This window comes from Pleurodeles waltl, chromosome 9 (assembly GCF_031143425.1).
Source record: "Pleurodeles waltl isolate 20211129_DDA chromosome 9, aPleWal1.hap1.20221129, whole genome shotgun sequence".
Lineage (NCBI taxonomy): Eukaryota > Metazoa > Chordata > Amphibia > Caudata > Salamandridae > Pleurodeles > Pleurodeles waltl.
The window spans coordinates 1,121,017,216-1,121,037,867 of NC_090448.1; the positions used below are offsets into that span (position 1 = coordinate 1,121,017,216).

The window sequence follows — 20,652 nt, forward strand, 5'->3', positions numbered from 1 at the left end:
ACACAAAAGCAATATGTAAGGAGTATGGTGTCAACTACAAGTTCACCACTCCTTACCACCCCCAAAGTAACAGGTTGGTTGAGAGTTTCACCAGAACCCTTAAAGGCATTATTGGGCATGATTGGGCATCTGTCAGACTCTGTTAGACACAAGTGGGACGTCCTCTTGCCATGCCTTCTGTTTGCTTACCGGGAAGTACCACAGAAGGGGGTTGGCTTTAGCCCCTTTGAGCTGTTGTATGGGCACCCGGTCAGAGGACCTCTGAGTCTGGTGAAAGAGGGCTAGAAGCAAGCTCCTAGGATGTATGTAGCTACATGCTGGCCTTCAGAAACCAGACCTCCCGCTTCAGGAAGCTCGCACAAAGGAACCTAGAGGCAAGCCAGGAATACATGAAATGCTGGGATGACCAGAATACCACTCTGGTTTAGTTTCAGCCTGGCCAGAAAGTGTGGGTCATGGCCCCAGTAGAGCAGTGTGCCCTACAGGACAAATGGACAGGGCCCTTTGAGGAGGAGTGCAAGGGTGATACCACTTACTTAGTGGACTTGCAAACTCCAAGGAACCCCTTGAGGGTCCTACATGTGAACCGCCTCAAGCCCCACTTCGAAAGGTCTGAGTTGACTATGCTTCTGGCTACTGATGATGGGGTGGAAGAGGAGAGTGAACCTCTTCCTGATCTCCTGTTTGTCCAGGAGCAGGATGGGTCAGTAGAAGGTGTGGTCCCCTCCCTTTCTCTGACTCTAGAACAGCAGAGTAACTGTCACCAGTTACTGGGACAGTTTGCAGCTCTATTCTCACTCATCCCAGTTGTCACCCATCTATGCATGCATGATGTGGACACTGGGAACAGCCTGCCTGTGAAACACAATGTTTACAGGTTAGCTGACAGAGTGAAGGCCAGCATCAAGGATGAGGTGTCCAAGATGTTGGCTTTAGGGGTAATTGAGCACTCCAGCAGCCCTTGGTCCAGCCCAGTGGTTTTGGTACCCAAGGCTGCTGCACCTGGTGCCACACCAGAACTCCGTTTCTGCATGGACTACCGAGGGCTCAATGCAGTCACCAAGACTAACCCCCACCCCAACCCCAGAGCAGATGAGCTCATTGATCGGTTGGGGGCTGTCAGGTTCCTCAGTATGTTTGATTTAAAGACTGGGTACTGGCAGATCGCCTTAACCGAGGAGGCCAAGGAGAGGTCCGTGTTCTTAACGCCAGAGGGGCATTTCCAGTTCTGGGTCATGCCCTTTGGATTAAAGAACCCCCCTGCCACCTTCTAGAGGTTGGTCAATCAGGTGCTGGCTGGGCTTGAAAACTTCAGTGCTGCCTACCTTGACGACATTGCTGTTTTCAGTTCCAGTTGGGAGGACCCCCTGCACCACCCCTGGGAAGTGTTGAAGGTGCTGCAAGCCGGAGGCCTCACTATCAAGGCCACTAAGTGCCAGATAGGGCAGGGATCCATGGTGTACTTGGGGCACCACGTACGGAGCGGCAGGGTGGCACCCATACAACCCAAGAACAATGCCATTCGGGCTTGGGCACAACCCAAGACCCAGACAGAGGTGAGAGCCTTCTTGGGCCTCACCGGGTTCTACAGGAGATTTGTCAGGGAAGTTGGCACCATTGCTGCCCCCTTGACAGAGATGACTTCTAAGAAGCATCCTACACAGGTGATCTGGACTGAAGCGTGCCAAATGGTGTTTGACACCCTGAAGGAGGCCATGTGCACGGCGCCCGTACTGCTGGCCCCAGACTTCTCCAAGGAGCTTGTGGTACAGACGGATGCTTCAGAGCATGGTTTGTGAGCAGTACTGTCACAGCTGAACGAAGAGGGCCTACACCAGCCTGTAGGTTTCCTTAGCAGGAGACTACTCCCCAGGGAACAGAGATGGATTGCAATTGAAAGGGAAGCTTTTGCTGTGGTTTGGGCACTGAAGAAGTTAAGACCCTATTGGTTTGGGTCTTACTTCCGAGTTCAGACTGACCACAGGCCCCTCAGATGGTTAATGCAGATGAAGGGTGAGACCCCAAAACTGTTGAGGTGGTCCATTTCCCTAGAGGGGATGGACAATGCATGTGACTTCAAGGGCCCGACGACCCCGGCACTGACTCCTGAACAGACACCACGATGCCAGCGACACCGCTCTCCAGATCTCATCACGAGGATCATGAAGCCCTGAAATTCCAAGGTACTGTTTGTGGGTCTTCCTGACACTGTAGTTGGCCCACGACACCGCAGCCGGCCTGAACTGTTGGTTTTGTTGATCACGACGCCATAATAGCCCCAGGTGGAGCTATTGACTTCAAGGAACTGTATTTTTAAGTTAATTCTTGGAAACTTCTTTTCTTTATTACTGTATGTTGGACTTTCTCGTTTTGGTCTTGTTTCACACATCTAAATATTGGCTATCTTTCTAAAGCTGGTGTGGTGTCCTTTTGTAGTGTTTTCATTGTGTTACTGTGTGTTATGTGCAAATGCTTTACACATTGCTTCTGAGTTAAGCCTGGGGGCTCGTGCCAAGCTACCAAGGGGGTGAGCAGGGGTTATCTGAGTGGATATCTCCCTTATCCTGACTAGAGTGAGGGTCCCTACTTGGACAGGATGCAAACCAACTGCCAATTATAGACCCCATTTTTAACACCCTTCAACTAGATATTGATCCAAGTGCTATGTATTACATTTTGGTCTCAGTTTTAAGTTGGCATCACTGGTTTACAACCTGGGTGTGTTTGTCATAGTGGCCTTGGACTGTTTTACATTTGCATCAGGAGCTATGGCATTGGGCTGGATCATGTCTTTTATAATCAACCGACAGAGGTCAGAGAATGATTTTGCCCCTTAGCCCCCCAACTCAATCTTCTCCTCAGAAAACTATTGGTTGATTTACCAGAAGGTTCTATCAGGTTTCCTATTTAATTTAACTTGAACCTCCTTTCTCTACCGCTTGTGCCCCATTCAGCCATTCAGCTGTTGACTCTAGGGATGTGCCCATGACACATACTTTGACTAGGATGGAACCAAAGGTTTTTGTTTTTTAGATAGTCTCCTAAATATTTACTTTCAGCCATTCATATGTGGATGAAAAACAATCTGGTAGAAGGTCAATCCTACACAGGGTTCCTATTTAAGTAATAGTGGTGAGAAATCTGAGAATCCTTTCTATCTCAAAGAAGTTACTTCAACATCAGTGACCCCCAATTGTAGGTGTCTAAGCTTTCCAGCTCAATATAGTGAAAATTGTTGGGTTGTGTTTTTTTTTCTATCATACCGGGAGTTCCACTGGTCTCAGCAGATTTAATCCCGGTTAGAACAATGTAATGTCAAAAACCTATGGGGGAGATAGGGGACCGTCCCTGATTATATCCCCCTCCTAAACTCACACTACAAACAACAAGATACTCAGGGTAGGGAAAAGAACCCTGACATATTGTAGGTGACCATCTGGAACACAGTGAGGTATTGACTGTCACCAATCGCCAGGGATGGGTGTCACAACTCGGCTATTAAAAAGAAACACCCGCAATCCTCACCCCCCGAAAGGTGGCATGCGTTATCATGTGGCCGCTCTTCATTTGTGACATGATGTGAAAGCATGTGGGGGTCCCATTTCATAGTAAGGGAGCTCTTATAGGTTTGTATCTATTACCTATTAGTTAGTATGTTGATGTTTCTATTGCAAGGATTCCCTTATATCGAGTAATACAACATAAAAAATGAGGGGTGGGCAAAAAAGGTGACTAAAATTAAGCAAACACCTTGAAACAATTTGGTTTTGCGAGTGCGCTAAACAACTGAGTAACTATGTCCCACTGTGTATTTCTTTTTCCTGACATTGCAGATGGATTGATCTATTTATTTAAAAAATAAACAAATCTAAAAGGCCACAGATTGTTCAGTTTTGCTGAGGGTTTCTTGTAGAACAGTTCCTTGTCGGTGTAGTATCCACTAATACCAGTCTACAGTACCTGATGTGACTGGGTCCAGAGGCTAGGGTATGTCATTGGAACATGAAGTTGGACTGTTGTATTTTTGTAATATTTGCCTCTTTACACATAATTACACTTTGAGGTGATATGGTAACTTTCTGACAATTACCCATTTTTTTTCACCAGTTGAGAATCTGGAACTGTAACAGGATCATAACCAGATCATAATAAAATCATAACACATCTGTGCAGGTTACAAGATCTAGATCATAGGGGGTTATTCTAACTTTGGAGGAGGTGTTAATCCGTCCCAAAAGTGACGGAAAAGTGACGGATTTACCACCAGCCGTATTACGAGTCCAATATATCCTATGGAACTCGTAATACGGCTGGTGGTATATCCGTCACTTTACCGTCACTTTTGGGACGGATTAACACTCCTCCAAAGTTAGAATAACCCCCATAGTGTCTTATTTAGAGTTGGGTGGTAATGAAAAATCTTCCAATTTCTTAGGGGAGTGCTAAATCTCCAGAAAAACGCACCAGTGGAATATTCTTCAAAGCATGGTGGTGAAGGAACTTCACTGCTGGTGTCTACTGCTACCAACAGTGGATATTTTACAGGGGGGGGCACGCACGTACACATACACACTCACTCACACTCATGGATTCACACACGCACACATTCACAGCCCATTAACAACACTCACTCACAAATTGATTCATACAAACATGAATGCACGCATCAAATGTATTAAAAAAATACATAAAACGTACCTTTCACTGGAGCTCTCCTAGAGGGAAGCCTGAGAGGTACCAAGAGGGTTAGGACTTCTGCCTTCCCTCATTGGCTGATCTTAGGTCAGTCGATGAGGGAAGGCGGCAGTCCCTCACCTGTCACAGAGTGGGATGGGGTCAGTGAGACTGCTGACCCCACCCCACTCTAAGGAGAGGTGTCACTGATTAACACTCGGCCCTGAGCTCTTTCAGGGCTTAAAACTGAAGTGCCCAGGTCTAAGGAAATCAGTGACACTCCCCTCTGCATGAAGTGGAAGGCCTCAAGGCACTTATGCTAGACTGAGGAGGTCACACCCACAGGGCTGTGAAAGCCTCAGCCTGGCAAAGTTCAGTTCAGACAGTCAAGAGCCTGTTCATTTAGTGCATGTCTAGCTCCTGGCTGCCTGACTTGAAAATGCAGTGTTTGCCAGGCTGACCTTTGTTCAGCCTGAGACACTCTTCTTTCTGGGAAAATGTATGGAGGGGCCACGGCTGGCTGTCACAAGAAATTGGATTGTTTTCCATTGCCACCAACTCCATGCCAGACCTAGATCACTTTACCACTTTACCTAGATCATGCCTTCCCAGGTGCAGCTGTAAATTAGATGCACCATGTATCAAATGGCCTTCGAAACAATGTTCTATGTTTCCACTAAATCACCCTCTGACCACTCTTTCTCACTGGCAACAATCTTAAAGGTAGTTGCTTTGAGTCAAGCATTGAAGGCATGCATTACTTCCACGTACCTACGGCGTGGGTAGCAGCTCCCAGGATACCGATCATGAGAGGAAAGCTCAGCTCCATGGTCCCTTAGGTATCTAAAACATAGAGCACATGAGTAATGAAAAAAGGTCCTTCTTCAGGTGAATTACAGTATGAGCTTGTGCTGGCAGAATGATTTTATCACAGATTCTAAAGAAAGGACATTAGTGAAATTCCTTTATTTGATGCTCTATCGCCCCATAGCCTGCATTGGATCTACAGGTGATGTATGCAATCCTTGTCCATCAGACTTCACAGTCACAGAGAGAAAAACAAGCCTGTTTGATTAAAAGGTAATATGAGAGGATGGAGGAAGCCTACAGGTACTTTCTCCCCTAAGGAAGTTTTGGTGAAAGCAGAGAAAAAGAAAATACAATTTACAGTTGGTGCTTAACTTTAAACATTTTGTTAAATTAAATTTGATTGAGAAAATGCAATAGAATGCAGTGGAATGCTACAGATCCAATACAAATTGTACAGTCTAGTCCTTTCGCAAAATGTATTTCCCAGTATTACATGTTTAGCTTTTATTAAACTGATTTTGCAATCAACTGCGTTGCAGTAAGAAAAATAGTTTCATCACCTTTATTACCAATTGGGGCTCTCATTGTAAGCATTGGTTGGTCCATGGATGGCATATTATAATTGCTTCCTCCAGGAGGCAATAATGGCTGATAATTACCTGCCCTCACAGTATGGCCCTGAGCTTAGGGTGAGGATCCATAAAGAAGAGGCATGTAATTTACAGTTGTCATTGGCCCACTTCTTAGCACAATAGAGATATTAGTGTCTGTGTGCACCAACAAAAACAAAATATGGTGCAGCAATGTAGAAGTAGAAGGGGTATCACTAGAAGCCACAAGGGGAGGCCAGTAAAACAGCGGTTTATGGGAAAAAGGTTACTATAGTGATAGGGACCGAGCATGAGTCCAACAGAGGTGAGTACACAAGAAAGACAGTTAATTGACACCTACAGAATCTTTCCTGAGTGGAGCATCATTGGCTGTTATTGCCTTCAAATGAGCCGTTGTGATTGGCTGACCAGCTCCAACATTCTAAAGGGCATAAATAAGGATAGTACAATTTGGTGCCCAGAGCCAAAGGTTAGTTTGCTGCCACCGTGTCAGTGCTTGATTGTTAAATTTTCAGATGTTTAATAAACAATGCCTTTCTAGTTTGCATGAACGTATTTTCAATGCAGAACTGCAAAACCCTTAGAACCCATGGGGTGCATATTTACAAGCCACGTGGCCCAGGGCAGCGCAGCAAGTGACCTTGCTACGCTCCCCTGAGCCACAGAGGAAGGGCAGATATGCACCGTATTTACAAGATACAACGAATGCATTTCTGTCGTTTCCCCCTGCTCTGGCACACAAATTGCCGCCTAGCGCCATTGCCGGCTCACTTGCGTTGTTGGCAGGATTAGTTTTGTGCAGGAAGGGGCACCTTCCTGCACAAAAAGAATCCCAGGTGGCTTTATCCTTTTCCTATGTGTGCTGCAGAATGAACGAAGCATCCGACGTCCACTCACGGTCATCCGACTGCCACTCAAGGTCATCTGACTGGCACTTATGGTCATCTGACTGCCACTCAAGGTCATCTGACTGCCACTCATGGTCATCTGACTGCCACTCAAGGTCATCTTACTGCCACTCGTGGTCATCTGACCGCCACACAAGGTCACCTGCCTGCCACTCATGGTCATCTGACTGCCACTCATGGTCATCTGACTGCCATGCAAGGTCATCTGCCTGCCTCTCATGGCCATCTGACTGCGACTCATGGTCATCTGACTGCCACGCAAGGTCATCTGACTGCCACGCAAGGTCATCTGCCTGCCACTTATGGTCATCTGACTGCCCCTTATGGTCATCTGACTGCCACTCAAGGTCATCTTACTGCCACTCGTGGTCATCTGACCGCCACACAAGGTCATCTGCCTGCCACTCATGGTCATCTGACTGCCACTCATGGTCATCTGACTGCCACTCAAGGTCCTCTTACTGCCACTCGTGGTCATCTGACCGCCACACAAGGTCATCTGCCTGCCACTCATGGTCATCTGACTGCCACTCATGGTCATCTGACTGCCACGCAAGGTCATCTAACTGCCTCTCAATGTCTTTTTCCGGTGTTTCCGTCAATTGAACTTCAGTCCCAATTAGTTGTCTCAGATTTGACCATAAATTTGGGAAAGACTCCGTTTTTCAAAAGAGGATTAATCTAGAGCTTAGTAGCCTTTTTAATAGAGGTGGGCGCATAAAATATTCCAATTTTGGGGCCGCCGCCACTAGATTCTTTTAAGTTGGGATAAAACCATTTCTTCCAAAAAAGCCAAAGAACAGCACAGACCCTCGTAAAACAGGCAGAGACAGATTGCACCTGACGTATGTAGACTTTTGAGACTATAACAGGGAGAAGTTGAAATAAAAATTGGTTTATGGTATGACATTTAACCCCAGTATGCGCGTAATTGTAAACTAACAGGGCCCTGTTTTTTTAATTCTCGCTCGGCTAAGTTTGTCACACGTGTGGTCACATATTCGAAATCTAGAAGTGGTTGTGGTGCTATTTGCTATCATTTGTGTGTAAATATACTGAAAGTTGGTGACAGTTATTTGTGGTAATTTGCATAAAACCAAATGGGATGATGACCAATCAGCTTGGTGGATTCAGTAGAAAGACGTTTGTAATAGTTGTTGGTTCAAGTCCGGGTATTTGTAAAGCGTTTTACGGTCTTCTTTTATTTTAAGCTAAACCTAATGAATTAAGTGATTACATAATGTTTCACGTCGTTTTGTAAAAGCTTTGTAGTTTCCTGAGTGTAAACGATTAGCAGACGGATGCCCAAACACCTCAACATTTATCTCAGAGTGCACTTGGGAATAAATGCGTGAATTTTTAGCCAGCATATTGAACTGTTTGTTTTCAAAACCTTTATTGGTGTGAACTTGGGAGGTTTTTATCGGTACTAGTGTGTGATAACGACAATGGTATAAGCAGTGCTTAATTTGAGCCGGTGGTTGAGGGCCAGCACTTATTTTTCTGCATCAGGCATTTACTGCGAGCTAAATACCCATATGGGACTGACAGAGGTAGAGAAAAACGAAAAAACGTCGCAAAGGGAGAAATCAGAACGCTGCAAGAGTGAGCTGAAGGGGCAGGCAGGGAGTGGCTGTAAATGGATTAAAGGGGCCCGAGATGTCTTTAGGATTACGCTGCTTTAGTATTCTGTGCTCGCACATTTCAATGCAGCAACCGTGTGTTTCAAAGGAGAGTTTTGGACACCGGCACTTTTTTATTTACAAATTAAGCACTGGGCATAACCAGTTTATGACACAACTATAGCGTGCATCAAGTACATGTTTCTCTCTCTGCCTTTTACCCTCCTTCCTCTTCTGCTGAGAAGTTACTTGTGCATCCCTAGTCATTCTAACGTATTTTCCAATGCTACTCCTGAGCCCGCACTCATTCCTCCTTCATCCAAAGCCGCCTCTCCTTTCTACCTGCTCTCCATCAACAAATATACCCACTTCCTAGGAGGTTGTCAGAAAATATTTGGAGTTACTGTTCCAAAAACAGACATTTCCATAAATGGCCGACAGGAGGCACCCTTAGCCCAACTTTCATAAGAACCGGCACAAAAGACTGATTGCATGTTCCTATTAAATGGATGAGTTTGCTTTGTTGTTGCAACGACCCTGTAAAACCATATTTTTGGTAAATACATCTCAGTCGACTACCATGCTCATGTTCAAAGCGCTCATCAAATGTGCCTCAAATCAAAGTATATGAGAGTGTGCTTGGGGTGGGGGGTTCGGGGTGTAGGGGCGTGTTGGATACAAATTTTGTACCGGTGGCAGATGTTTTTGCACTGCTCAGGCGGCGAAAGTGCTATTCCCGAACTGGGCGAGTGGTGCAATTAACTGTGCAAACTAGAAGCAGTGTAATCACTGGTGCAATTGACAGTGCACACTAGAGCCAATGTAATCTATTTAATCCGCCCCTGTTGCTAATTAATGTGCCCTATGGCCCCAATGCCCCAATGCAAAGTACCTTTTCAAGCAAGGACTTGATTATATTAATTATGTCAAAGACTAGAATGTAACGTGAAAACTTACCTTTCAGAGGCGCCTAGAGGCTCTCTCTTCAGTAACAGCCGACAGTATCAGAGTGTGCACTGCACACCAGGGAGTTCTGTTTTATAACCCCCCTGCGCGAGTTACATGCAACGCGCCAACCAATCAGCCTATAAGGCATCAGAGGTGAAGTGATGCCCTGTCCAGTTCACTTACTAATTCTTCTAAGGATGAGGACTTTTTAGGGAGGTTCTCGTAGATAAGAAGAGGGAAGTAAACAGAGCAATTTGTCTTGTTCTTAGTTTATTCTACTGGCAGCCCAAAATAACATTTCCTAGAGGCCTGGAATATCTTTGGCTGGGCTGGGATGTGGCACATCACCAAGGGTGCATATATCTGATAGCGTATTAAAGAGAACAGCATAATGGGCCAGAATTACAAGGCCCTAGCGCCACTGGGTGGCACTATGCAATGCACCGTATTTACCAGGTGGTGTTAAGACACTTTTTGTGGCTTACGCCACCTTGTAAATACGGCCCCTTCACACGCACCAGTTTGCGTGGAAGGGGCGTGCAATGGGTGTTGCTGTGGGTGTTCATTGCATTTTGACGCTGCCCCAGATTTACAAGTTTTCGTTAACCTGAGGCAGCGCTAAAATCTAACCCCACCCCAGGGGTGGCGTTAGCATGGGACAACAAGGAGAAATGCTTTAATTTCTTCTTGTTTTTTGCTCTTTCTATGTGTGCTGCATTCTGCAGCACGCATAGAAGGAGCAAATCGCCATTAAAGATTGTTTTTGTGCAGGAAGGTGTCCCTTTAGTGCTGGCGCAGGGGGCAATATAGGGGTGCGCCGTATTATACTAAATAGGGAGCATCCTTGCATTTTGAAAATGACAGAGCATGGAGCTGCGAAATTTGCCACTGAATCGCGCTCCATCATTTTCTCATAAATCTGGTCCAATATATGTCTGGACACGGGACTGGGGAAGGGGCTATTTTCACCTCCTGGTTTTGAAACAGTGGTGTAACATAGCAATATCTAAAATCCTCTTTTTCTTCTCTTTTTCCTTCTGTTTTTTTAATTATGTTAGTGGCATTGTTATTCCTGTAAAGATACTTTTATCTGGTGCATAGTAATTACTTTGTTCATAATTTCTAAATTCTAGAGTTGTTCATGAGCAAGAATGGGAGCAATTCATTGCCAGCCTTCTTTTTCTGGCCATCTCAGTAGGTGATCTTCTAGACTGGTAAAGTCAGTTCTCAGACCTTTATCAAACCATCAGATGCTGAAAAATCCTTGGATAGTGTTGGAGTAGCGTGGATTTGCTGCCACCCCTGACATCACAATTATGGTCTATATGTGACCATGAAATATCTTATATTGCGTGCTTCAATAATGTACTAATGGAAAGTGGTGCACTTGAATTCAATACTGAAGTGCATTCACTGTAGTATGAGGAGAAGTGTATTCAGAGTGCCTTAACTTTATTAAGTGAAATATAATCATTGAATGTAATTTCATAACCATCCTCACGTCGAGTGTATTTGTACTAGAAATGATAATTTATGTAACGGGTGCACTAATGTTTTATAGTTACCGTGGATAAATATAGATCTCAACAACATTTTAATACATGTTTACAATTGCACTTCATTTTGATTAACTGTAATATGACATTTAAAATGAATAAGTATAATCAACATTATGTACATGAAGAAACTAAAATGTGCGCAGTATAAAGTGAAACTAAACATGCATTAGTGAATATTACTCTTAGCATTGACCTGACAGGTCAGAATTTCTTTAACATGAGAAACTGCTCTTCGTTTTCTGGTAATATGTCACTTCATTGCCTGTGCATTCAAATGAAATGTTAGTTTGGAAATAGATGTGCTATTGTTTTATTCATAGATAGTCTGGGAGCAAAACCTTAAAAAGTACATGAGGACACCAAAGGACTGATTACGATTTTGACAGAGGGGTTTCCTCCTTTACAAATGTGACAGATATCCCATCCGCCATACTACGATCTCAATAAAATATAATGGGATCATAATACGGTGGATGGGATATCCATCACATTTGTAATGGAGGAAACCCCTCCATCAAAATCGTAATCAGGCTCCAAGTATGAAGATGGGGGTCTCTTATTCATATGTGTTGCAAATGAAGTCTAGAGGACTAAGGACCAGAGGCGTAGCTCCAGGGGGGGTATTTGGGGTTTTACACCCCTTGAATAAATGTATTCTGTACTAAACAGTTGGGTACAAATGCTTTCAGTTGGATAATGTGAAGTGCCTGTCAGATTTCCACTATGAATTTTATATGCCCACACTGAGAGAGACACACACACACTTTGTATGAAGGCCTTGATAATGTTGATTAGTTTGAAAAATATTGGGCCTGATTACAACTTTGGAGGAGGTGTTAATCCGTCCCAAAATTGACGGTAAAGTGACGGATATACCACCAGCCGTATTACGAGTCCATTATATCCTATGGAACTCATAATACGGCTGGTGGGGACGGATTAACACCTCCTCCAAAGTTGTAATCAGGCCCATTGTGTTTCAAGTGCCCCTAAAAATCCGCTCTCCTCCCTCTTTCCACTGCCCCTTAATCCCTTGCATGTCATGCTTTTCATATGTGTTTTAACAAGATGTTCAAGTGTGATTGTCGGTAAATCTTAAACTCCCTCTCCCCACCTCCCAGTCATACTACCCAAGCTATGCCCCTCCTAAGGACAACCACAATTTCAGGACTGCTGTAGGATCAAGAGCTGATGTTGCAAGGTACATCATGGGACAGGAGAACACAATAGAGCACATGATGGCTTGATAGAGGGTGTTACCTGATATTCTTTTGCAGTATGAACTAGGACTTACACTGAGGCCTTCATTAGGAGTTTGGTGGGCAGAAAAGGCCACCCGTCAAACTCCTGCAGGTCAGGAGACCACCAGCGCAGCCGCCTTCCCGCTGGTCCTATTATGTGTTTCCCGCTGGGCCAAAGGCAAACGCACAACAACACTGCCGCCGGCTCATAATAGAGTCGGCGGCAATGCTGTTGTGCGTCGGGTGCACCAGCAGCAGACAGTGATTTGCGCAACGGGGCAGGCCAGAGGGGCTCCCGGCACCCCGTCTCCACCAGCATTTACATGGCAGTGAAACCGCCATGTTAATACCGGCAGAGGGAGGGGTTGTAATCCCCAGGGCAGCGCTGCCTGAGGCACTGCCCTGGCGGATTGGGACCGCCGGCACCGCCAGGCCGTCTGGTGGTTGAAAAGTGGTGGTGCTGGCGGTCCGTCCGTGACGCTTTCGCCACAGTCATAATGTTGCAGTCGGACTGCCACTTTGACGGCAGTCCTAACGCAACCGTGACGATGCCAGGGTCATAATGAGGCCGTGAATGACTGTAGCACAAATTTTCTTGGACTTTGAGAGGTACAGACTTCTGACTTTCCCCTCTGTCCCCATGCTTTGCTGAGTGTGGCTTAGGCTTAGGCTTACACTTAACTCTCTCTGAGAAGACTCTTGACCAGGCTTCTGAAACACTGGCACCTTCACCACCCATTCCTGATTTTTGTCCCTATGCCTTTTTTTATAATTTTCCTTTTTGTCTTAGCATTCGACTTTGAGATATTGTTCTTTTTATGTTAACTTAGCTATATGATTCTAATCGCACTTGTGTAAGATCGAAAACTGTTCTCAGAGCACCAGATTGTCTTGTGAATCTTTTGTATTGCTGTCACTAAATGATTGGTTCGCCTTATGTTAACTCGTCTAAAAATCTTCAGGAGATTTGGCTACCAGGTGGTTATTCTGCATCTCTACAGTATATTTCTGAGATTTGTCTACATTAACCTAACTGTTAATTTGTAATAAAACCTTTTAACTTCATTTTCGATTTGGGTTTTCATTGCCTGGCCAAATTGGTTGCACTATAAATTTTGATGATCGATATATTACTTAACTTCTTTGTTAATCCTTTCACAGGAAAAAGAACCGTCAGCCTCGAGTTAAGAGCATAAAAGAAATGTTCCATCAATGTGAATTGCAGTTTCATTTGGGAGGTGACATCTCGGGTGACCTTCCATCCCATGTTTCTCAACAGGATCAATAATTTGCATAGGGCAGCGCAGGTGGTGGCAACTCAAGCTGGCTTTTTTTCATCCATATTTTCTGACAGCATGTCTCATCTGTGAGAAGGTTGAGTAAAACTCCTGCAAACCCTTCACAGAAATAGAGATTTGTAGGCAAAGTCGAGCGAAGCCAATCTCTATAACCTCTCAAGACTTCATGCTTTAAAGAGGAGCCTATCTTCCCCATCCATTCTGTTTTATGACAACAATGACATCTTGGTCTTGCTATCATTTAGGCAGATCATGGCAAAGTAGAACGCACAACGACTAACATTTTTTAAGTATTTGGCACTACTTCCTTCTCACTTAAAGCCCCAAGTGGGAGGCCCATCCCCATTTTGCAGTAGTTAATTCTTATGTCATTCATCAAATATCACAATGTTATCATTCTTAATGAGCACTAAGTCCAACAAATGAACTGCTGGCCGTATCAGTGGATCTTGTGGCGGAGCGCACCTATGCTGGAGGGACGTTGGCGTAGTCAAAGGCTCATACTCATTATATTATGATTCCCTCACACTACAACACTCTGTTTGAGTTTTACTTAATCCCACAGAATGTATGATCTTGGAAAGTTGGTGCTTATGGTTCTCCACTATGTGCATTCCTTACATGGTGCACTAATCCTCTAAATGCACTTTTATTTCTGGCCCCAGACTAAGATATTTAAGGCAATGGTTCAATTCGGATATCTCCTCCACAGTGGACATCACTGGAAATATGCTAGGCTGCTTGATGGAACTGTCTAATAAATGATTGTATTTAGAAGTCACCAGGCATTGGAAGGGTGACTGCATGCCACCAGCTGTGGAATGGAAGGCAGATATGAAACAGACCTCTCCAAGGCCATGGTTTACAAGATTTCAATTTATCACTTTGAAGACCCATGCTCTGCCAAGATTTTTAACGCTTTTTTGCAGCTTAGCTGGTGACTTAGTACATTTCCTATAGAATCCTCTATTTTGCCGCCCAATCCTTTTTATCTGAACATCTTTGAGAAGACCGCCTAATAGCTTTGAAGGAATGTTTATTCATAACTCGGGACCTTCACTTTCATCTTGTCTGGGGTATGTATGAAGAATGTCTGTTGTTTATTTAGGCCTTTCCAAGCTGCACAAGGTCTGTTGACTGTTGGTGTCCATTGAACTCTGTTTGTGTGTGTTGCACTCAATGGCTGTCTTCTATGTGCTGGTGGCGCTACTCTTGGCCCACCAACCCTGCAGGTGCACTCTCTCTGCCCGCTTTCTGAAACCTGCCCATCTTGTGTTCAGTTGATACTTGAGGTGTGGGGGCCGCATACCCATTTCTAATGACTTAGAATATGTTTCCCCTGCCTGGGTGAGCCTAAGTTGGAGGCTGATGTATATCTACCTTACCATTAACAAACTTCTCTTTCGTTGTGTTAACTCCAAATGAGGCGAGTGCCACCATCTCAAACCAAAACCCCTTAGCTAGATTACTTATGATCCCTATCTAGATAACATCACAAACTCATGGACTGTATGTTAGTGCTCACATGTGTGCTTCCTTCTGTAGTGTGCCTTTTTATATAAATAATTTTCTTTTCATACTCACTTGACATTTTGGGAAAGTTAAGTGACTTTATGCATAATTACGCAGCAAATCTGTCATGTCGTGCTATATTTTAACACGGAGTGCAACCTTGCTAAAGAATGTTTTGCTAGGGCCCATCTTCCACCAAAATAAATAGTGCAAAGAAAAGCACTGCAAACAGCAGCCATTCATATTTTGTTGTTCCCTGCATTTTCAGTACATTTTTAGCATGGAAGGCACATTTGAGGTACATTTTTACACTGATGGTGCATAATAACGCTTGGCACCATAATGATATAAGCTCTAGAATTTCACATAACAAGCGTTAAGCAAAATGTCCGAAACTACGCGATTTATGATGGCATAACTTAAATTTTGCCCAAGTTTACACACCTCACGTTTGTATTGATGGCCAAATTTGCACATGGAAATGGGGTAGGTTCTTTACATATTGTATGAAACTAATTACTAATCTGATTGTGCTTCATTTTTTTATATATTGAAAATGCAGCCTTAAGAAAGCCCCGCCCAACTTGTGTGCTGCATGAGTTGAAACATCAATGTGTACAATCATCCCTATTGTTAGAACTGGAGTCTTTAGTTGGCAGTGGCTTGCAATCTGTCCAAGTAGGGACCCTCTCTCTAGTCAGGGTAAGGGAGTCCCACACCTAAGAAAACCCCTGCTCACCCATTGGTAGCTTGGCTCAAGCAGTCAAGCGTATCTCAGAAGCAATGTGTAAAGTATTTTTACACACACAGTAACACAGTGAAGACACCACATAAGTACTCCACACCAGTTTAGACAAATAGCCAATATTCTAAGTAAAACAAGACCAAAATGACAAAAAACCAACATACAAAAGCAAAGATATCACTTTTTATAAGTTTAAATGAGTCTTAATTCATAGGAATCAAGGGTTGTTGTATCTTTTCAGCACAGTGTACCTGGGATGCGTAAAAAAAACCAAAAAAACGATACAGGCCAAAGGAGAGGTAAGGCGCCGGAAAGGCAAAGCAATGCATTGGTTCCTTACTGTGCAGGGGAGGTTATGCGTCAATTCTTTCCTTGCAGGAAAGACAATGGTCATCATTATGAGTTCGGTGGACGGTTTAGGCCGTCTGCCGAACTTCCAACGGGAAGACTGCTGCCCACAGTGGCTACTTCCCTGCCGGGCCCTAAAAGAGTTTCCCGCTAGGAACAGTCGACAGCATTGTCTCTGGCTCGTAATGGAGCTAACAGCAATGCTGTAGGATTCAGGATGCACCAGTACCATTGCAAAGCAGACAGTGAACATTGTGATGGTGCTGGCCAGGCCGACCCCTGCACTGCCCATGCCAAGTGCATGGGCAGTTGAGGGTCCCCCCAGGGCCACCTGCACCTGGTCTCCACCAGCCTTTTCATGGCGGTGTTACCGCCATGAGATCGCTGGCGAAGAACAAGGTCGTAATCTCCAAGGCAGCGCTGCTTGCAGCGCCCTGGTGGATTAGGACCGCTGCAACCACCAGGCCACCGAGATCTCTGATCCTGGCCATGCTGGCGGTCAGACCGTGGCACAACCGCAGTGGTCATAATGTGGTGCGTGGACTGCCGCATTGGCGGTGGTCTGACCCCCAACGCGAGTCTTGCGTTCAAGTAACTGCCAGACTCGTAATGACCCCCAATGTGCCAATTTCCAGGCACGCAGCCTCGGTTCCTTACTGCGGTGCGGGATCGATGAAAAATTGATGCCCAGGGATGATGCATGGAAAATCCAGACGTGCTGTGTTGGTGGATCCGTGCTGAAACAGGCGCTGCATCGATTTTGAAGCCATGAGACCGGCGCTGCATCGATTCTCAAGCCGCAGGACAGGTGCTGCGTGAATTTTCTCCTTCAAGTCACCAGTTCTGTTACGACTCTGTTGTCCCATTTCTAGGGGGCGCTGTAAGGAGACTCTCGGTAGCCTGGGAATCACCTTGAACACTTATCTAGAATCCCTTGCTGACTCCTGTTTGTTTCTCTTTTCGCCATGGTATACTTGTGTAGTACTACATTTGCTTCCTGGGACTGCAAATCCCATAATGCACAGCCTGGTAGTCAGGAAAGCCTGGATTCTGTTTCCCATTGTTTTCTATGGGAGAAGTCCAGTTGCTCCTTTTCACCAGATCCTCTCCTCCAGGACTTGCAAGTGTCTGAAACTACACACACCTGAGACCTCTCCTGTGCAGCCCAGCTTGGAACTGCTTATAAGCAGCCATTTCCTCAAGATCCTTGTCGTGCATTGGAGTTTGATTCCTTTGTGTTACAGACCCTTTATCGGATGGTGTTCCAGTTTTGTTCCTGTTCTGTTCCAGCTTGATCCTGTTTCCTGTTTCTCTGCCCTGCTCCTGATTGTTCCAGCCAGAGTCTGCTCCCTACCTCTTAGCCTTGTACCTGTGTGTTTCTTCCAGAGCCTGCTCCCTGTTTCTCTGTCCTGCTCCTGCCTTGTTTCAGCCTGATCCTGCTCTCTGTTTCCCAGCCCCGTTTTCTGCTTATACCTACTCCCTGTATTCCAGCCCTGTCTTTGCCTTTTCCAGCCAGAGTCTGCTCTCAGTTTCCCAGTCCTGTCGCTGTTTGTTCCAGCCAGAAGTTTGCGCCCTGCTTGCCAGTCCTAGTCCTGCCTTTGCTTCAGCTTGAGTCTGTTCCCAGTTCTTGCCTCTGCCTCTTAGTTTGTTTCCTTCTGTTTCCGTTTCCTCTCGGTATTTGTGTCTGGTAAGTGTTCTATTAGTCTTCACCAGTGTATAAGTGTCCTCCTTTGTACTGGGGTTGGCTCCTGGTTTCCAGGAGGCAATTCCAACTCCCATCCTTGTCTAGTGTTATACGTTGTCTTTCATGCCTAACAGTGACAGTGTGCTATTTCTGTTGTTCCAGGAATCGCCACTGTGTTTCCAGCTGGACCCCCAAGAGCTTGTCTTGTGTATGTAAGTACTATCTATAAGAGCAAACTGCACAGAGGCATTGACATTCCCTGTCACTGTGGGAGGTTCTGCACCTTACTCTGTGTACAACCCCAGCGTGTTTGTCCATTAGTAATCTGTTTCCTGTTTGTTCACACAAGGGTTGCTCTGCTTTTACTTTCCTGTGCCTGTCCATCGCTGTCCTTTCCGTGTATGCCTTTAGCTGCTCTTCTGCCCCAGTATACTACCTCTTTAGGATATTCGGTGACCTCAAGGGGTGTCCCAACCAAAGTCCTGATCAGACCCGCGCGAAACCGGGACGAGTTCACACTTACAAGGGTCCAGGGATTGGAGTAGGCACCACTTGGCAAGTCAATACTCTCAGCAGTAGAGCCCAGGCACTACAGATAAAGTCTTTGATGTCCCAGAGACTTCTTAACAGGAGGCAAGCTCAAGTTAAGCCCCTTGGTGAACCTTTGAAAACAGGTCGTAGAAAGCAAAGTCCAGTCCTTTCACTCCCAGGACAGAAACAGTAGGCAGAGGCCAGCACAACAAAGCAACAGGCAGAGTCGCAGTCCCTCCTACAGCATCCGACTCTTTTTCCTGGCAGAATGTCCTCAGTCCAAAAGTGTTCTAACTATATGGGGTCAGGGGTGCAGTACTTTTACCCATTTCTGTCTATGAAGTAAGCAAACTTCAAAGAGAAGTCTTTGTAGTGCACAAGACCCTGCCTTTCCTTGGCCTGGCCCCAGACACACTCCAGGGGGTTGGAGGCTGCATTGTGTGTGGACAGGCACAGCCCTATTCAGGTGCAGGTGTCAGCTCCTCTCACCCTCTAGCCCAGGAAGACCCATCAGGATATGCAGGGCACATATCCACTCCCTTTGTGTCACTGTGTAGTGTGAATACCCAAACAGCCCAACAGCCACCCTGACCCAGGGTTCTATTCTACAGACAGGCAGCAGCACAGAATGGATAAGCAATTTGAAAACCAACCTCACCAAAAGATGTGTTTTTAAATTGTGAGTTCAGAGACCCCTCATCTCTGTCTGTTCCCAATGGGACATTACACTTAAAGGATATTTCAAAGCAATCCCCATGTTACCCTATTAGAGAGATAGTCCTTGCAATAGTGAAAAACGACATTGACAGTATTTCACTATTAGGACATGTAAAACACACCAGTACATGTCCTACCTTTTAATTACATTGCAACCTGCCCATGGGACTGCCTTCAGCCTACTTTAGGGGTGATCTGCATGTATTAAAAGGGAAGATTTGGTCCTGGCAAGTGGGTGCACTTGCCAGGTCGAAATGGCAATTTAAACCCACACACCCAGACAGGGCAGTGGCAGGTCTGAGACATGTTTACAGGGCTACTCTTGTGGGTGGCACAATCAGTGCTGCAGGCCCACTAGTAGCGTTCAATTTACAGGCTCTGGGCACACCTGGCGCACTATCCTAGGGACTTACTAGTAAATCAAATATGTCAATCATGGAGAAACTAATCACCAATACAATTTAGACAGAGAGCATATGCACTTTAGCACTGGTTAGCAATGGTAAAGTGCCCAGAGTCCTAAAGCCAACAAAAAAATGATCAGAAACAAATAGGAGGAAAAAGGCAAAACGTTTGGGATTAACCCTGCAAAAAGGGCCAGGTCCAACACCTATATATTGATCTCATTGTAAACAATGACCAGAAAGGCTGCGAAGTATGGCCATACAGCAAGTAACAGCACCAGGATACTCCTCAATGACTGATGTAACCTTTTCACTTACACATACAGCAAATTCTCTCATTGGTTCTGCTGCCCCGACTTGGCCATCAGAAGTAAGTACTAGCTCAGCCACTAGAGTTTTCTTCTTTATTGACCAGACACACCAAAGGGAGTCAAAAGGTCAGGAGTGGAATTTCTACTGGTTTCCAAATCTTCTCCCTCCAGACTCGGCCTAAGTATGAGAAAGCCTGGGGAGTTGTCCTGCTGCTGTGACATGAGGAGTGAAACAAGACCTCCCTGCCTACCGAGGACATGACTTGCACATGCGAGGTGGTATAAGTTGATTGCCAAGGAGAACATCACAAGGCCCACATGACTGAAACAACTGTTAGAGGACCTCTCAAGGAACTGTAAAGGTCATTTAAAGTTTGCCGACGAAGCACCTTTCTGCCAAATCAATGGTCCGACTGCTCTATTTATAGTTGGGCAAACTGTAAAGTTTCTGCTGGTGGGGCCCCCACCAGTTCCTCCGGTGGAAACCTTTCACCAACAGCCCAACGAACTTGGGGCTATGGTATAAGTACATCAGACCATCTCATGTATTTAGAGTGGATGGTCTGATGTACTGTTTTACTGTTCAATACTACCAGTCTTTCAGGACCACCAGGGAAATTCTTGTGGTCCCAAAAACATAAAAAGAAAAATGAACCTCCACACTTCACAGGAAAAAACTCTCGAGGTGTTAGGGTCATTAGAACTTTGTTTTACAAAAACAAACTCCCA

The 20,652-nt window shown here is 45.2% G+C and overlaps 1 protein-coding gene across 1 annotated transcript in view; it reads right to left on the minus strand.

Annotated features, from left to right (window-relative positions):
* LOC138260402 (mucosal pentraxin-like) overlaps window positions 1–9,662 on the minus strand; it is a 34,525-nt gene extending 24,863 nt beyond the window's left edge. The window contains exons 1-2 of the mRNA XM_069208846.1: window positions 9,583–9,662; window positions 5,446–5,517 (exon numbers count right to left, since the gene is read on the minus strand). Of these exons, the coding sequence (XP_069064947.1) occupies window positions 5,446–5,503 (58 nt within the window). The 5' untranslated portion in view covers window positions 5,504–5,517; window positions 9,583–9,662. The remainder of the gene's footprint in view (window positions 1–5,445; window positions 5,518–9,582) is intronic.
* Between the last annotated feature and the right edge of the window lie 10,990 nt (window positions 9,663–20,652).